This window comes from Danio rerio, chromosome 1 (genome assembly GCF_052040795.2).
Source record: "Danio rerio strain M-AB ecotype USA chromosome 1, GRCz13ab, whole genome shotgun sequence".
Classification (NCBI taxonomy): domain Eukaryota; kingdom Metazoa; phylum Chordata; class Actinopteri; order Cypriniformes; family Danionidae; genus Danio; species Danio rerio.
In genome coordinates this window covers 15,988,522-16,006,751 of record NC_141021.1, presented here as the reverse complement: position 1 = coordinate 16,006,751, position 18,230 = coordinate 15,988,522, and the positions used below count along the sequence as shown (strand labels likewise).

Genomic DNA, 18,230 nt, shown 5'->3' with positions numbered 1-18,230 from the left:
AGTTTATCTCATGCATTGATGTGTGTATTGAGCATGCAAGATCACCAGCTTGACCACAAACAGTTTTAGGACATTCAGTCTGTTGCATGCCTGAATAAAAACACTTGTGGTTTGTGTTCTCGCCTAGCTTTTCACAGCAACTGCAACATCACTGCACCAGGAGCGTCAGTAAAGACCAAGAAGAAGAAGAAGAAACACAGCACTGAGCCTGAAAGCTGATGTACTGTAGGCTGCAAGCAGAATCCTTTATGACCCAGAGATAATTTAATATGAAAAATGTATATCAATATAATAAATGAATCATATTATTAATCATATTATTCATTTTATAAATAATTTTTAACTACATTCAAAAAATAGAAACCTGTTTACCTTTAATATGTTTACTTTAATTAACTTTGATATATTTTTACTACTGTAAACTGGTGTATAAAATCAGGCCGCTTCAATGCAGACTTTGCACCCTTAACAGAAGTTCAGAAGCTCAAATCACATCAAATCATCAAACGTAATGACAAACGAGAGATGTTTTTCTGAATAAAATACAATCTTTTTTTGTTTTAATATAAATGAACAAGGCTAGATAGGTTAGGAAAATTCTAGCAAACGTATAAGCTAATTGTCATTACAGACCTTGTGATAGTAATTTAGCTTATTGAAAGCTGTATATTAGTGATGAAAACAGCTATTTAGATTCATACAAACAGAAATAATGTATTTATAAACTTGCACCTTTCTGCTGTGGACGCCATCTTGTGGTCAGACGCGGGAACTCATTCGGCAGGTGAACTTTTGTGCTTTCTAGCCGTTGAGTGAACACAAAGTCCCTTAAAAAGCCTTCACATACATCCAAAAATAACGAAAACATTATTAAAACTTAATAATATTAAATCTGAAAACAAGAGCCAATGAAAAGTACATAAATATGACTGAACCATGTAGCCTACCAGATGATGATACAAACGGCCATGTGATCTGAAATCGTGCGTAGACCATAGACTGTAAAATACAGGCATAGACATAGAAATTGTGAACGATTTAATTTACTTTCTATTATTTACAATAATAAACTTTTTTTTAACTTATATTCCTAATATCTACGTGAGCAGTTAGCACTGTACGTGTAATTAAACAGCATGCACTTACATTGCTTGGGCCACTAATAGAAAATATATGAGTTAATTTTATTATTTTAATTTAATTAATTCCTAAATAGCTGTACATTTTACAAAGTCAAACCTTGTCAAACCAATCTTGCTCATTTAGCATTATTATTACAGTTTCGTGAATTATAAATTAATTGATTTAAACTTCATTATTATTATTATTATAATTATTATTATTTTAACTATGTTTATTATTATTATTAATTATTTATTATTTATATGTTGAGATGAGATGAATCGTTTACTCACGTGATTCAGATTGGCGATTCAAATTGTGGTTGCTATAGCAACGCGTGTTATGATTTGACTCCATATATAAACACCGAGACTCGCCGCTATCTGTTGATTGAGGAGAGGCGAATTTCTGAGACATTTGCTGAGGATTACTGTGCTGATACTGCGATTCTTCAAGGAGACCAGAGAATTTCTGACAGAAGACTTTTATTTTACAAGGAGATCGACGCTCAGAGCTGAAATTATTCCTTTTGACACGTTTTGTTGCTCTTTTGTTGTGTTTATTTTGATTTTGATCTTGTTTTTATTGACATTTTTATTGATATTTGATCTTTGTTCTTGTTTTCAGGTTTGCTGGAGTTTGGAGGAGTTTGTCAGATGGGTGAAAACCGCAGTGAGTGTTTTAGTTTTTATTCGTTTATGATCAATCATGATATGATGTTGTGTAATGTTTGGGGAAATGTGATGTAAATAAACTGGTACAAATGAACCCATTTCAACACAACTGTTCCCCGATATAAGTGATCAGATGTCTTTTATTCTCTGTAGATGCAGCTACTAAAGTTAATTGTTGATTAATTCTTATAATCTTATGATAAACGTGATATGTTGTTGTTGTTGTCGTTGTCTCAGGCCGCTCCAGATCCAGGAGTTCTGCTTTCATCCAGGCAGCTGTTCAGGACGTCAGGACACATGATGGTGATGGTGAAACCCAGACCGTGAGCCAAGAGCTTGATGGATTTCTCGCACCTCTGCCTTCCCTGTTGGCCAAATCTGTGTCCACAGATCAGGGTAACAGGAAGAGGAAGCGGCAGAGCGGCAGCCAGCAAACACCAGAAGATGAACGTCCGTCCACCTCATCTAGAAGAGCTCTCAAACGCTCTCGCAGAGGTCAGAATGGCTTATTGAAGAAGTGATGATGATGTTTCAGTAATGCTCTTTTACAGTTTTCTCTACTGCTGCATGTTTTCTTTGAACACACATTTCTACTGCTCCTCTGTGTTGCAGACGCGTATGCAAAGGGCCCACTGCTGGGAGACGGTGGATTTGGCTCTGTGTTTGCTGGGATGCGCAGGTCTGATGGACTGCCAGTAAGTCGTTTTCTCCGCTCTTCATTCAATCAGCCTTTAGAAATCCTGATCTCAGTAAATGTGATGTGTGAGGATCAGGCAGGTGTGATTTATTATGCTTTATCTGTCTACAGGTCGCCATCAAGTATGTGTCTAAAGAGCGGACACAGAGGAGACTGAGAGTTGTGAGTTCAGTGTGAACCTGTTGTTGTGTTTGATGTTTCATTGGGTTCTGAATCCAATCGTTTGTCCTGCAGGAAGGTCAGGGTCGGCTGCCGCTGGAGGTGGCACTGATGACCCGCGTCAATTCAGCTCCTGCCTGCCCCAACGTCCTGCAGCTGCTAGACTGGTTTGACCGTCCCAGACGCTACATCCTGATCCTGGAGCGTCCGGATCCCTGCCAAGACCTCCAGAGCTACTGTGAGGAGAACGACTGTCTGGATGAGGGTCTGGCCAAGAAAGTGCTGGTGCAGCTGATCGCGGCTCTGAAACACTGCGAGAGCCGCGGAGTCCTGCACCGGGACGTCAAGCCAGAGAACCTGCTGATCTCCACAGAGTCCCAGGACATCAAGCTGCTGGACTTCGGCTGTGGAGATCTGCTCAAGCGCTCGGCCTACAAATACTTCGCAGGTGGGTTTGTGTTGCAGAAGGAAACACTCTGTGGATGTTTGTGAGCTTTTGATGATCCACCAAAGGGAATTTGTGTGTGCTGGAGTGTTTTGAACGGGTGTTTGTGTCTCCTTGTGTCTCTCAGGAACTATTCAATACGCTCCACCTGAGTGGTTCTGCAGACAGCGCTACCATGCGGGTCCAGCTACGGTGTGGTCAGTAGGAGTGACCCTCTTCAACATCCTGTGCAACCGTTTCCCCTTCGGAGGCTCACTGAGGGTCACGTCCAGGAGCAAACTGACCTTCCCCATAACTCTGTCAACAGGTAAGAGACTCACTGAGAGATCAGCAGAAGTGTGTTGCTCTGTGTTTCTGAACACGGTGTTGTGTGTATCAGAGTGCCGTCAGCTGATTGGCTGGTGTCTCAGTCCAGCGGCGGCTGATCGGCCCAGTTTGGACGATATTGAGCGCCATCCCTGGTTACAGTGAACAGGTGGCCAGTGACTTGACACTTATCTGAGTGACGCACTCATGGCTTTGATTGTGTTGTTAGGGTCAGTCTGGATTAATGATCTTAATGATTTGTGTAGGGTGAGCAGGAGTCACACAGGAAGTGCAGAGAACTGCTTCCTGATCACCTGCAGAATGAGGAGTGGGCATTAACTAATGGCCGACTCACCCAGGGCCGGGGCCCCTTTACCTGCACTAAGCCACCGCTTCAGATGAATTTAATGTTAATAGGGATTTTAATAATAAACGTATTATTTAGACAAATAATCCAGGTGTAGTGTCTTCCTAGAGTGACTGGAGAGAGCTCAAATAAAGGGAGAGTTCACACAGAAATCCAGATTTACTCACTGTTTACTCAAACTCAAGCGGTTTCAAATCTTTAAGAGTTTCTTGTTTTCTGTTTTGCACAAAATAAAATGTTTTGAAGAAGCTGAAAACCTGTAACCGTTGACTTTCATAGTAGCAAAAACAAACAAGTCAATGGGTACAGCTTTTCAGCTTTCTTCAAAATACCTTCTTTTGTATTGAACAGAATAAAGAAACTCAAACAGGTTTGGAGCAAGTGAAAGGGAGTTAATGATACAGAATTGTTATTTTGGGGTGAACTATCCATTTAAGTCCTCTTAATGGAGGTTTTCATAATGGTTTTAAAATGAAGATTGCAGCTCTACTGACTGAGGCTAAAGGTGTGATGAAATATTGTTTTGGTTGTTATTCCATTAAATGATCTTATAGATCTATGATATATAAGTTTTGGTGGAGTTGTTGTGGTAATTTGCCCACAGTAGCAGTAAAACCTCTGAAATGGTGTACACATCTGATGATCTAAGACCTAGTTTTTTGTTTTTTTAATATTAGGAATGTTCAGAGCTCTGTTAGATGTACATTTGCATTCTACATTTCTGTTGTTGTAGCAGGGAGATGTTTGTTTTGTGGCATGAAAAGAGTTTAAGAACTTCAGTTTTAGCTGGGAGTACTACTGCATATGCACTCATGTGATTGGCTTAAATTATATTAAACTGAGAGACCCAGAAACAACACTGAGTCCTTTCTGAGACTGCAAGTCAAATATTCTGAAAAAACATTTAACCTTTCTTAAATGTATTTACATTTTTAATCATTAAAAACTTACAATATTAGAATCAATGAAAATAGGATGCAGATGCCAGAACATTGTCATTAACACTCTTTTGAATCATATTTCTACTAAAGAACAATGACTTTAGTTTACTCTACTTTACATTCTGCTGGTTCTGACATCAGAATAAATACTGAAGTCTGAACTCTGAGCCTTTTTCATTCCTCTGCCTTTGTTGCTGTGTGGAAGGCATGTCTAATGAAGCATAACACACTTCTTCACCAGCCTGAAACAGAATATATTTAATTAAAATAATAAACAAATAAATAAACAAATAAATATATTACATTATATTGATGTAATTTATGTTGCTGCTAAACTATTGCGAATAATATATATTAAAATTATTCTCAAAATGTGCTCATACCTCAACATGTCTGTTCTCAGCCCCATAACCTACAGAAACTTAACAAAAGATAAGAATAATTTACATTTTATAATTTGAGATATACATTTTTTACGAATAGCTGATGACCTGTAGTTTTCTTCTGACAGAGGCAGTAGACGCAGATGGAGAAGAGGAGAACACACACCGAACACACACTGAACAGCAGATTCCAGCAGAAAACACACTCTGATGCAGGTGATGTGGAGGTGCTGTTAAACCGTTCAGCACAAGGAGACTCTTGCTCTAAAATGAACAACAGGCCATTATTAAAGTGAATATATATTTAGTTATTATATTCATTTTATTTTATCTTAACTGATTACACACAATAATGAAAAATATGAGTTTAACACGGATGAATTTGCTAAAAGTGGTTGGAAAATCAGAAGTTAAAGATTCTAATATTAAATACACTATAAATCATCGTTTTACAAAATATAATGAATTTGCTGTTAATTTAATTTAAAGTATTATTAGAAACTAAGATACACTTTAAAAACTAATTATAAACACTTATTTTACTAATATACTTTATTAAATATACATTATTTCGGTATTTGAAGTCGGACTATGGCTGCAGGATTGTGTTGCTTAATTATTTGCAGGACTTTGCATTAATTATCGATAAAATTCATTCAAATAATATTAAAATAATAAAACTTTAGGTAAACATGTAAACTTATCATTAAAGCACAGCTATATTATGAAGAGATAAACTATAATTGACACTAATATTCGCTGTAAACCATAATCATCAAAATGAACTGAAATAAACACTTGAAATAAATTATTCTGAGTGTAATGAATGATTAAATAATTCCCCAGCACGGTTTAATTGAGAAAATATCTTTTGCAACACATTTTTAAACATAATATGTTAAATAAATAATCTCTAATAACTCATGACACAATATTTTAATAGTTATTTTACAAGACACTAGTATTCAGCTTAAAGTGCAGTTTAAAGGCTCACTGGGTTAATTAGGTTAACTAAAGTTAGTTTAATTTAGGCAAATCATAGGACAACAGTGTTTGGTTCTGTAGCCAAAAAAAAAAAAAAAAAAAATCTTACAGGGCTAATAATAATGTGCTTAATTTTTTGTTTGTTTTTATCAAAAACTGTTTTCACTTCAGCCAAACTGAAAAATAAACTTCACTGATCTGATAAGATCTCTTAGATCATTGTCACAAAGCACAGATTTTCCATTAGGCTTTCTTTAGTCTTGTGTATTGATTAATGTGCGCGAGGGCAACTATTGGTTTAATGAGGGAGTTTTCTGAGAGATGAAGAGCTGTAAAGTGAGTGTTCAATTACAAAAAGAAATGATTATACAAACTCAGTGTTTCCTTTTATTAACATTGACAAAACCGTATTACTTTAAAAGAAATATGATTATCAAAGCATGTCTTAGAGCGAATAAGCCCAACAGGATTTTTATATAATCGCCTTTTACCTTAATTTATATATAAAATAAATGTTTAATTAGTAATCACTACTGATGGGTTAGATTTTCAATATTCAATATTGTTCAGTAATTATTCAGCAGTAATTAAACATCTCTGTAGCATTTCCTCCTGCAGATGTGGTTCAGTCAGTTCAGCACTGCAGGGAGCTGTCCATTGTGCTGAATTTACTCCACACTAAACTCTCTTCTCACATTAAATTCATTATAAGTGTCTGATCAGTGAACAGGATACTGTCATTTCTCAACAACTAAAGAAGGTCTAATGTAGAAATTAAAAGATAATAGGAAATACAAACAGATGGATTTGCTTTATGAAAGGAAATTTTGTTGAATGATTATTACAATTTGGTTTAAATGTTGAATGTTGCACTCGTATATGTTGCATTGCTCTGCTCTTCTTTAAATAAATCAAACCTCAGTTGTGTGCTGTTTACACTGTCTCTGATTCATGGCACGTGTTTTAATAAATCAGACTTTTGCATCTTCAGTTTCTCATCAATTCCAAGTCATGAAAATAATAAAAGCAACATTTACAGCTGCAGCGTGCACTAAATATTTTCTTACTTTTCTTATTTCTGTTTTTGTCTAACCACAGTTTATCTCATGCATTGATGTGTGTATTGAGCATGCAAGATCACCAGCTTGACCACAAACAGTTTTAGGACATTCAGTCTGTTGCATGCCTGAATAAAAACACTTGTGGTTTGTGTTCTCGCCTAGCTTTTCACAGCAACTGCAACATCACTGCACCAGGAGCGTCAGTAAAGACCAAGAAGAAGAAGAAGAAACACAGCACTGAGCCTGAAAGCTGATGTACTGTAGGCTGCAAGCAGAATCCTTTATGACCCAGAGATAATTTAATATGAAAAATGTATATCAATATAATAAATGAATCATATTATTAATCATATTATTCATTTTATAAATAATTTTTAACTACATTCAAAAAATAGAAACCTGTTTACCTTTAATATGTTTACTTTAATTAACTTTGATATATTTTTACTACTGTAAACTGGTGTATAAAATCAGGCCGCTTCAATGCAGACTTTGCACCCTTAACAGAAGTTCAGAAGCTCAAATCACATCAAATCATCAAACGTAATGACAAACGAGAGATGTTTTTCTGAATAAAATACAATCTTTTTTTGTTTTAATATAAATGAACAAGGCTAGATAGGTTAGGAAAATTCTAGCAAACGTATAAGCTAATTGTCATTACAGACCTTGTGATAGTAATTTAGCTTATTGAAAGCTGTATATTAGTGATGAAAACAGCTATTTAGATTCATACAAACAGAAATAATGTATTTATAAACTTGCACCTTTCTGCTGTGGACGCCATCTTGTGGTCAGACGCGGGAACTCATTCGGCAGGTGAACTTTTGTGCTTTCTAGCCGTTGAGTGAACACAAAGTCCCTTAAAAAGCCTTCACATACATCCAAAAATAACGAAAACATTATTAAAACTTAATAATATTAAATCTGAAAACAAGAGCCAATGAAAAGTACATAAATATGACTGAACCATGTAGCCTACCAGATGATGATACAAACGGCCATGTGATCTGAAATCGTGCGTAGACCATAGACTGTAAAATACAGGCATAGACATAGAAATTGTGAACGATTTAATTTACTTTCTATTATTTACAATAATAAACTTTTTTTTAACTTATATTCCTAATATCTACGTGAGCAGTTAGCACTGTACGTGTAATTAAACAGCATGCACTTACATTGCTTGGGCCACTAATAGAAAATATATGAGTTAATTTTATTATTTTAATTTAATTAATTCCTAAATAGCTGTACATTTTACAAAGTCAAACCTTGTCAAACCAATCTTGCTCATTTAGCATTATTATTACAGTTTCGTGAATTATAAATTAATTGATTTAAACTTCATTATTATTATTATTATAATTATTATTATTTTAACTATGTTTATTATTATTATTAATTATTTATTATTTATATGTTGAGATGAGATGAATCGTTTACTCACGTGATTCAGATTGGCGATTCAAATTGTGGTTGCTATAGCAACGCGTGTTATGATTTGACTCCATATATAAACACCGAGACTCGCCGCTATCTGTTGATTGAGGAGAGGCGAATTTCTGAGACATTTGCTGAGGATTACTGTGCTGATACTGCGATTCTTCAAGGAGACCAGAGAATTTCTGACAGAAGACTTTTATTTTACAAGGAGATCGACGCTCAGAGCTGAAATTATTCCTTTTGACACGTTTTGTTGCTCTTTTGTTGTGTTTATTTTGATTTTGATCTTGTTTTTATTGACATTTTTATTGATATTTGATCTTTGTTCTTGTTTTCAGGTTTGCTGGAGTTTGGAGGAGTTTGTCAGATGGGTGAAAACCGCAGTGAGTGTTTTAGTTTTTATTCGTTTATGATCAATCATGATATGATGTTGTGTAATGTTTGGGGAAATGTGATGTAAATAAACTGGTACAAATGAACCCATTTCAACACAACTGTTCCCCGATATAAGTGATCAGATGTCTTTTATTCTCTGTAGATGCAGCTACTAAAGTTAATTGTTGATTAATTCTTATAATCTTATGATAAACGTGATATGTTGTTGTTGTTGTCGTTGTCTCAGGCCGCTCCAGATCCAGGAGTTCTGCTTTCATCCAGGCAGCTGTTCAGGACGTCAGGACACATGATGGTGATGGTGAAACCCAGACCGTGAGCCAAGAGCTTGATGGATTTCTCGCACCTCTGCCTTCCCTGTTGGCCAAATCTGTGTCCACAGATCAGGGTAACAGGAAGAGGAAGCGGCAGAGCGGCAGCCAGCAAACACCAGAAGATGAACGTCCGTCCACCTCATCTAGAAGAGCTCTCAAACGCTCTCGCAGAGGTCAGAATGGCTTATTGAAGAAGTGATGATGATGTTTCAGTAATGCTCTTTTACAGTTTTCTCTACTGCTGCATGTTTTCTTTGAACACACATTTCTACTGCTCCTCTGTGTTGCAGACGCGTATGCAAAGGGCCCACTGCTGGGAGACGGTGGATTTGGCTCTGTGTTTGCTGGGATGCGCAGGTCTGATGGACTGCCAGTAAGTCGTTTTCTCCGCTCTTCATTCAATCAGCCTTTAGAAATCCTGATCTCAGTAAATGTGATGTGTGAGGATCAGGCAGGTGTGATTTATTATGCTTTATCTGTCTACAGGTCGCCATCAAGTATGTGTCTAAAGAGCGGACACAGAGGAGACTGAGAGTTGTGAGTTCAGTGTGAACCTGTTGTTGTGTTTGATGTTTCATTGGGTTCTGAATCCAATCGTTTGTCCTGCAGGAAGGTCAGGGTCGGCTGCCGCTGGAGGTGGCACTGATGACCCGCGTCAATTCAGCTCCTGCCTGCCCCAACGTCCTGCAGCTGCTAGACTGGTTTGACCGTCCCAGACGCTACATCCTGATCCTGGAGCGTCCGGATCCCTGCCAAGACCTCCAGAGCTACTGTGAGGAGAACGACTGTCTGGATGAGGGTCTGGCCAAGAAAGTGCTGGTGCAGCTGATCGCGGCTCTGAAACACTGCGAGAGCCGCGGAGTCCTGCACCGGGACGTCAAGCCAGAGAACCTGCTGATCTCCACAGAGTCCCAGGACATCAAGCTGCTGGACTTCGGCTGTGGAGATCTGCTCAAGCGCTCGGCCTACAAATACTTCGCAGGTGGGTTTGTGTTGCAGAAGGAAACACTCTGTGGATGTTTGTGAGCTTTTGATGATCCACCAAAGGGAATTTGTGTGTGCTGGAGTGTTTTGAACGGGTGTTTGTGTCTCCTTGTGTCTCTCAGGAACTATTCAATACGCTCCACCTGAGTGGTTCTGCAGACAGCGCTACCATGCGGGTCCAGCTACGGTGTGGTCAGTAGGAGTGACCCTCTTCAACATCCTGTGCAACCGTTTCCCCTTCGGAGGCTCACTGAGGGTCACGTCCAGGAGCAAACTGACCTTCCCCATAACTCTGTCAACAGGTAAGAGACTCACTGAGAGATCAGCAGAAGTGTGTTGCTCTGTGTTTCTGAACACGGTGTTGTGTGTATCAGAGTGCCGTCAGCTGATTGGCTGGTGTCTCAGTCCAGCGGCGGCTGATCGGCCCAGTTTGGACGATATTGAGCGCCATCCCTGGTTACAGTGAACAGGTGGCCAGTGACTTGACACTTATCTGAGTGACGCACTCATGGCTTTGATTGTGTTGTTAGGGTCAGTCTGGATTAATGATCTTAATGATTTGTGTAGGGTGAGCAGGAGTCACACAGGAAGTGCAGAGAACTGCTTCCTGATCACCTGCAGAATGAGGAGTGGGCATTAACTAATGGCCGACTCACCCAGGGCCGGGGCCCCTTTACCTGCACTAAGCCACCGCTTCAGATGAATTTAATGTTAATAGGGATTTTAATAATAAACGTATTATTTAGACAAATAATCCAGGTGTAGTGTCTTCCTAGAGTGACTGGAGAGAGCTCAAATAAAGGGAGAGTTCACACAGAAATCCAGATTTACTCACTGTTTACTCAAACTCAAGCGGTTTCAAATCTTTAAGAGTTTCTTGTTTTCTGTTTTGCACAAAATAAAATGTTTTGAAGAAGCTGAAAACCTGTAACCGTTGACTTTCATAGTAGCAAAAACAAACAAGTCAATGGGTACAGCTTTTCAGCTTTCTTCAAAATACCTTCTTTTGTATTGAACAGAATAAAGAAACTCAAACAGGTTTGGAGCAAGTGAAAGGGAGTTAATGATACAGAATTGTTATTTTGGGGTGAACTATCCATTTAAGTCCTCTTAATGGAGGTTTTCATAATGGTTTTAAAATGAAGATTGCAGCTCTACTGACTGAGGCTAAAGGTGTGATGAAATATTGTTTTGGTTGTTATTCCATTAAATGATCTTATAGATCTATGATATATAAGTTTTGGTGGAGTTGTTGTGGTAATTTGCCCACAGTAGCAGTAAAACCTCTGAAATGGTGTACACATCTGATGATCTAAGACCTAGTTTTTTGTTTTTTTAATATTAGGAATGTTCAGAGCTCTGTTAGATGTACATTTGCATTCTACATTTCTGTTGTTGTAGCAGGGAGATGTTTGTTTTGTGGCATGAAAAGAGTTTAAGAACTTCAGTTTTAGCTGGGAGTACTACTGCATATGCACTCATGTGATTGGCTTAAATTATATTAAACTGAGAGACCCAGAAACAACACTGAGTCCTTTCTGAGACTGCAAGTCAAATATTCTGAAAAAACATTTAACCTTTCTTAAATGTATTTACATTTTTAATCATTAAAAACTTACAATATTAGAATCAATGAAAATAGGATGCAGATGCCAGAACATTGTCATTAACACTCTTTTGAATCATATTTCTACTAAAGAACAATGACTTTAGTTTACTCTACTTTACATTCTGCTGGTTCTGACATCAGAATAAATACTGAAGTCTGAACTCTGAGCCTTTTTCATTCCTCTGCCTTTGTTGCTGTGTGGAAGGCATGTCTAATGAAGCATAACACACTTCTTCACCAGCCTGAAACAGAATATATTTAATTAAAATAATAAACAAATAAATAAACAAATAAATATATTACATTATATTGATGTAATTTATGTTGCTGCTAAACTATTGCGAATAATATATATTAAAATTATTCTCAAAATGTGCTCATACCTCAACATGTCTGTTCTCAGCCCCATAACCTACAGAAACTTAACAAAAGATAAGAATAATTTACATTTTATAATTTGAGATATACATTTTTTACGAATAGCTGATGACCTGTAGTTTTCTTCTGACAGAGGCAGTAGACGCAGATGGAGAAGAGGAGAACACACACCGAACACACACTGAACAGCAGATTCCAGCAGAAAACACACTCTGATGCAGGTGATGTGGAGGTGCTGTTAAACCGTTCAGCACAAGGAGACTCTTGCTCTAAAATGAACAACAGGCCATTATTAAAGTGAATATATATTTAGTTATTATATTCATTTTATTTTATCTTAACTGATTACACACAATAATGAAAAATATGAGTTTAACACGGATGAATTTGCTAAAAGTGGTTGGAAAATCAGAAGTTAAAGATTCTAATATTAAATACACTATAAATCATCGTTTTACAAAATATAATGAATTTGCTGTTAATTTAATTTAAAGTATTATTAGAAACTAAGATACACTTTAAAAACTAATTATAAACACTTATTTTACTAATATACTTTATTAAATATACATTATTTCGGTATTTGAAGTCGGACTATGGCTGCAGGATTGTGTTGCTTAATTATTTGCAGGACTTTGCATTAATTATCGATAAAATTCATTCAAATAATATTAAAATAATAAAACTTTAGGTAAACATGTAAACTTATCATTAAAGCACAGCTATATTATGAAGAGATAAACTATAATTGACACTAATATTCGCTGTAAACCATAATCATCAAAATGAACTGAAATAAACACTTGAAATAAATTATTCTGAGTGTAATGAATGATTAAATAATTCCCCAGCACGGTTTAATTGAGAAAATATCTTTTGCAACACATTTTTAAACATAATATGTTAAATAAATAATCTCTAATAACTCATGACACAATATTTTAATAGTTATTTTACAAGACACTAGTATTCAGCTTAAAGTGCAGTTTAAAGGCTCACTGGGTTAATTAGGTTAACTAAAGTTAGTTTAATTTAGGCAAATCATAGGACAACAGTGTTTGGTTCTGTAGCCAAAAAAAAAAAAAAAAAAAATCTTACAGGGCTAATAATAATGTGCTTAATTTTTTGTTTGTTTTTATCAAAAACTGTTTTCACTTCAGCCAAACTGAAAAATAAACTTCACTGATCTGATAAGATCTCTTAGATCATTGTCACAAAGCACAGATTTTCCATTAGGCTTTCTTTAGTCTTGTGTATTGATTAATGTGCGCGAGGGCAACTATTGGTTTAATGAGGGAGTTTTCTGAGAGATGAAGAGCTGTAAAGTGAGTGTTCAATTACAAAAAGAAATGATTATACAAACTCAGTGTTTCCTTTTATTAACATTGACAAAACCGTATTACTTTAAAAGAAATATGATTATCAAAGCATGTCTTAGAGCGAATAAGCCCAACAGGATTTTTATATAATCGCCTTTTACCTTAATTTATATATAAAATAAATGTTTAATTAGTAATCACTACTGATGGGTTAGATTTTCAATATTCAATATTGTTCAGTAATTATTCAGCAGTAATTAAACATCTCTGTAGCATTTCCTCCTGCAGATGTGGTTCAGTCAGTTCAGCACTGCAGGGAGCTGTCCATTGTGCTGAATTTACTCCACACTAAACTCTCTTCTCACATTAAATTCATTATAAGTGTCTGATCAGTGAACAGGATACTGTCATTTCTCAACAACTAAAGAAGGTCTAATGTAGAAATTAAAAGATAATAGGAAATACAAACAGATGGATTTGCTTTATGAAAGGAAATTTTGTTGAATGATTATTACAATTTGGTTTAAATGTTGAATGTTGCACTCGTATATGTTGCATTGCTCTGCTCTTCTTTAAATAAATCAAACCTCAGTTGTGTGCTGTTTACACTGTCTCTGATTCATGGCACGTGTTTTAATAAATCAGACTTTTGCATCTTCAGTTTCTCATCAATTCCAAGTCATGAAAATAATAAAAGCAACATTTACAGCTGCAGCGTGCACTAAATATTTTCTTACTTTTCTTATTTCTGTTTTTGTCTAACCACAGTTTATCTCATGCATTGATGTGTGTATTGAGCATGCAAGATCACCAGCTTGACCACAAACAGTTTTAGGACATTCAGTCTGTTGCATGCCTGAATAAAAACACTTGTGGTTTGTGTTCTCGCCTAGCTTTTCACAGCAACTGCAACATCACTGCACCAGGAGCGTCAGTAAAGACCAAGAAGAAGAAGAAGAAACACAGCACTGAGCCTGAAAGCTGATGTACTGTAGGCTGCAAGCAGAATCCTTTATGACCCAGAGATAATTTAATATGAAAAATGTATATCAATATAATAAATGAATCATATTATTAATCATATTATTCATTTTATAAATAATTTTTAACTACATTCAAAAAATAGAAACCTGTTTACCTTTAATATGTTTACTTTAATTAACTTTGATATATTTTTACTACTGTAAACTGGTGTATAAAATCAGGCCGCTTCAATGCAGACTTTGCACCCTTAACAGAAGTTCAGAAGCTCAAATCACATCAAATCATCAAACGTAATGACAAACGAGAGATGTTTTTCTGAATAAAATACAATCTTTTTTTGTTTTAATATAAATGAACAAGGCTAGATAGGTTAGGAAAATTCTAGCAAACGTATAAGCTAATTGTCATTACAGACCTTGTGATAGTAATTTAGCTTATTGAAAGCTGTATATTAGTGATGAAAACAGCTATTTAGATTCATACAAACAGAAATAATGTATTTATAAACTTGCACCTTTCTGCTGTGGACGCCATCTTGTGGTCAGACGCGGGAACTCATTCGGCAGGTGAACTTTTGTGCTTTCTAGCCGTTGAGTGAACACAAAGTCCCTTAAAAAGCCTTCACATACATCCAAAAATAACGAAAACATTATTAAAACTTAATAATATTAAATCTGAAAACAAGAGCCAATGAAAAGTACATAAATATGACTGAACCATGTAGCCTACCAGATGATGATACAAACGGCCATGTGATCTGAAATCGTGCGTAGACCATAGACTGTAAAATACAGGCATAGACATAGAAATTGTGAACGATTTAATTTACTTTCTATTATTTACAATAATAAACTTTTTTTTAACTTATATTCCTAATATCTACGTGAGCAGTTAGCACTGTACGTGTAATTAAACAGCATGCACTTACATTGCTTGGGCCACTAATAGAAAATATATGAGTTAATTTTATTATTTTAATTTAATTAATTCCTAAATAGCTGTACATTTTACAAAGTCAAACCTTGTCAAACCAATCTTGCTCATTTAGCATTATTATTACAGTTTCGTGAATTATAAATTAATTGATTTAAACTTCATTATTATTATTATTATAATTATTATTATTTTAACTATGTTTATTATTATTATTAATTATTTATTATTTATATGTTGAGATGAGATGAATCGTTTACTCACGTGATTCAGATTGGCGATTCAAATTGTGGTTGCTATAGCAACGCGTGTTATGATTTGACTCCATATATAAACACCGAGACTCGCCGCTATCTGTTGATTGAGGAGAGGCGAATTTCTGAGACATTTGCTGAGGATTACTGTGCTGATACTGCGATTCTTCAAGGAGACCAGAGAATTTCTGACAGAAGACTTTTATTTTACAAGGAGATCGACGCTCAGAGCTGAAATTATTCCTTTTGACACGTTTTGTTGCTCTTTTGTTGTGTTTATTTTGATTTTGATCTTGTTTTTATTGACATTTTTATTGATATTTGATCTTTGTTCTTGTTTTCAGGTTTGCTGGAGTTTGGAGGAGTTTGTCAGATGGGTGAAAACCGCAGTGAGTGTTTTAGTTTTTATTCGTTTATGATCAATCATGATATGATGTTGTGTAATGTTTGGGGAAATGTGATGTAAATAAACTGGTACAAATGAACCCATTTCAACACAACTGTTCCCCGATATAAGTGATCAGATGTCTTTTATTCTCTGTAGATGCAGCTACTAAAGTTAATTGTTGATTAATTCTTATAATCTTATGATAAACGTGATATGTTGTTGTTGTTGTCGTTGTCTCAGGCCGCTCCAGATCCAGGAGTTCTGCTTTCATCCAGGCAGCTGTTCAGGACGTCAGGACACATGATGGTGATGGTGAAACCCAGACCGTGAGCCAAGAGCTTGATGGATTTCTCGCACCTCTGCCTTCCCTGTTGGCCAAATCTGTGTCCACAGATCAGGGTAACAGGAAGAGGAAGCGGCAGAGCGGCAGCCAGCAAACACCAGAAGATGAACGTCCGTCCACCTCATCTAGAAGAGCTCTCAAACGCTCTCGCAGAGGTCAGAATGGCTTATTGAAGAAGTGATGATGATGTTTCAGTAATGCTCTTTTACAGTTTTCTCTACTGCTGCATGTTTTCTTTGAACACACATTTCTACTGCTCCTCTGTGTTGCAGACGCGTATGCAAAGGGCCCACTGCTGGGAGACGGTGGATTTGGCTCTGTGTTTGCTGGGATGCGCAGGTCTGATGGACTGCCAGTAAGTCGTTTTCTCCGCTCTTCATTCAATCAGCCTTTAGAAATCCTGATCTCAGTAAATGTGATGTGTGAGGATCAGGCAGGTGTGATTTATTATGCTTTATCTGTCTACAGGTCGCCATCAAGTATGTGTCTAAAGAGCGGACACAGAGGAGACTGAGAGTTGTGAGTTCAGTGTGAACCTGTTGTTGTGTTTGATGTTTCATTGGGTTCTGAATCCAATCGTTTGTCCTGCAGGAAGGTCAGGGTCGGCTGCCGCTGGAGGTGGCACTGATGACCCGCGTCAATTCAGCTCCTGCCTGCCCCAACGTCCTGCAGCTGCTAGACTGGTTTGACCGTCCCAGACGCTACATCCTGATCCTGGAGCGTCCGGATCCCTGCCAAGACCTCCAGAGCTACTGTGAGGAGAACGACTGTCTGGATGAGGGTCTGGCCAAGAAAGTGCTGGTGCAGCTGATCGCGGCTCTGAAACACTGCGAGAGCCGCGGAGTCCTGCACCGGGACGTCAAGCCAGAGAACCTGCTGATCTCCACAGAGTCCCAGGACATCAAGCTGCTGGACTTCGGCTGTGGAGATCTGCTCAAGCGCTCGGCCTACAAATACTTCGCAGGTGGGTTTGTGTTGCAGAAGGAAACACTCTGTGGATGTTTGTGAGCTTTTGATGATCCACCAAAGGGAATTTGTGTGTGCTGGAGTGTTTTGAACGGGTGTTTGTGTCTCCTTGTGTCTCTCAGGAACTATTCAATACGCTCCACCTGAGTGGTTCTGCAGACAGCGCTACCATGCGGGTCCAGCTACGGTGTGGTCAGTAGGAGTGACCCTCTTCAACATCCTGTGCAACCGTTTCCCCTTCGGAGGCTCACTGAGGGTCACGTCCAGGAGCAAACTGACCTTCCCCATAACTCTGTCAACAGGTAAGAGACTCACTGAGAGATCAGCAGAAGTGTGTTGCTCTGTGTTTCTGAACACGGTGTTGTGTGTATCAGAGTGCCGTCAGCTGATTGGCTGGTGTCTCAGTCCAGCGGCGGCTGATCGGCCCAGTTTGGACGATATTGAGCGCCATCCCTGGTTACAGTGAACAGGTGGCCAGTGACTTGACACTTATCTGAGTGACGCACTCATGGCTTTGATTGTGTTGTTAGGGTCAGTCTGGATTAATGATCTTAATGATTTGTGTAGGGTGAGCAGGAGTCACACAGGAAGTGCAGAGAACTGCTTCCTGATCACCTGCAGAATGAGGAGTGGGCATTAACTAATGGCCGACTCACCCAGGGCCGGGGCCCCTTTACCTGCACTAAGCCACCGCTTCAGATGAATTTAATGTTAATAGGGATTTTAATAATAAACGTATTATTTAGACAAATAATCCAGGTGTAGTGTCTTCCTAGAGTG

General features: G+C 37.4%; 3 protein-coding genes and 1 long non-coding RNA gene across 9 annotated transcripts; 3 read left to right on the top strand and 1 right to left on the bottom strand.

The window, feature by feature from the left end:
- The first annotated feature begins 85 nt into the window (after positions 1 to 85).
- Positions 86 to 7,486, top strand: LOC147846744 (serine/threonine-protein kinase pim-3-like). Of its 4 annotated transcripts, none has more exons than XM_087236900.1 (9): positions 86 to 220; positions 1,750 to 1,794; positions 2,034 to 2,291; positions 2,409 to 2,491; positions 2,605 to 2,655; positions 2,728 to 3,100; positions 3,225 to 3,404; positions 5,223 to 5,310; positions 7,302 to 7,486. In XM_087236900.1, exons 2-8 carry the CDS (start codon positions 1,779 to 1,781, stop codon positions 5,303 to 5,305), a joined length of 1,044 nt encoding a protein of 347 aa, XP_087093026.1. In that variant the 5' UTR covers positions 86 to 220; positions 1,750 to 1,778; the 3' UTR covers positions 5,306 to 5,310; positions 7,302 to 7,486. The 4 variants fall into 4 exon arrangements, with proteins under 4 accessions (XP_087093026.1, XP_087093024.1, XP_087093025.1 ...); XM_087236898.1 differs by lacking the exons at positions 5,223 to 5,310; positions 7,302 to 7,486 and adding exons at positions 3,477 to 3,572; positions 3,670 to 3,856; XM_087236899.1 differs by lacking the exon at positions 86 to 220 and having other exon boundaries at positions 1,384 to 1,794.
- Positions 7,260 to 11,030, top strand: LOC147846743 (serine/threonine-protein kinase pim-3-like). Of its 2 annotated transcripts, XM_087236902.1 has the most exons (9): positions 7,260 to 7,394; positions 8,924 to 8,968; positions 9,208 to 9,465; positions 9,583 to 9,665; positions 9,779 to 9,829; positions 9,902 to 10,274; positions 10,399 to 10,578; positions 10,651 to 10,746; positions 10,844 to 11,030. In XM_087236902.1, the coding sequence occupies exons 2-8, from the start codon at positions 8,953 to 8,955 to the stop codon at positions 10,740 to 10,742; spliced, it is 1,053 nt and encodes a 350-aa protein (XP_087093028.1). In that variant the 5' UTR covers positions 7,260 to 7,394; positions 8,924 to 8,952; the 3' UTR covers positions 10,743 to 10,746; positions 10,844 to 11,030. The 2 variants fall into 2 exon arrangements, with proteins under 2 accessions (XP_087093028.1, XP_087093027.1); XM_087236901.1 differs by lacking the exon at positions 7,260 to 7,394 and having other exon boundaries at positions 8,558 to 8,968.
- Positions 11,031 to 11,099: 69 nt separating this feature from the next.
- On the bottom strand, positions 11,100 to 12,532 carry LOC147846742 (uncharacterized). Its single transcript, XR_015476435.1, has 3 exons — positions 12,377 to 12,532; positions 12,269 to 12,306; positions 11,100 to 12,127 (listed from the first exon to the last, which is right to left on the bottom strand). It is a non-coding gene; the product is annotated as an uncharacterized LOC147846742 (long non-coding RNA).
- Positions 12,533 to 14,433: 1,901 nt separating this feature from the next.
- On the top strand, positions 14,434 to 18,204 carry LOC147846741 (serine/threonine-protein kinase pim-3-like). 2 transcript variants are annotated; one of them, XM_087236896.1, is made up of 9 exons: positions 14,434 to 14,568; positions 16,098 to 16,142; positions 16,382 to 16,639; positions 16,757 to 16,839; positions 16,953 to 17,003; positions 17,076 to 17,448; positions 17,573 to 17,752; positions 17,825 to 17,920; positions 18,018 to 18,204. In XM_087236896.1, exons 2-8 carry the CDS (start codon positions 16,127 to 16,129, stop codon positions 17,914 to 17,916), a joined length of 1,053 nt encoding a protein of 350 aa, XP_087093022.1. In that variant the 5' UTR covers positions 14,434 to 14,568; positions 16,098 to 16,126; the 3' UTR covers positions 17,917 to 17,920; positions 18,018 to 18,204. The 2 variants fall into 2 exon arrangements, with proteins under 2 accessions (XP_087093022.1, XP_087093021.1); XM_087236895.1 differs by lacking the exon at positions 14,434 to 14,568 and having other exon boundaries at positions 15,732 to 16,142.
- The last annotated feature ends 26 nt before the right edge of the window (positions 18,205 to 18,230 follow it).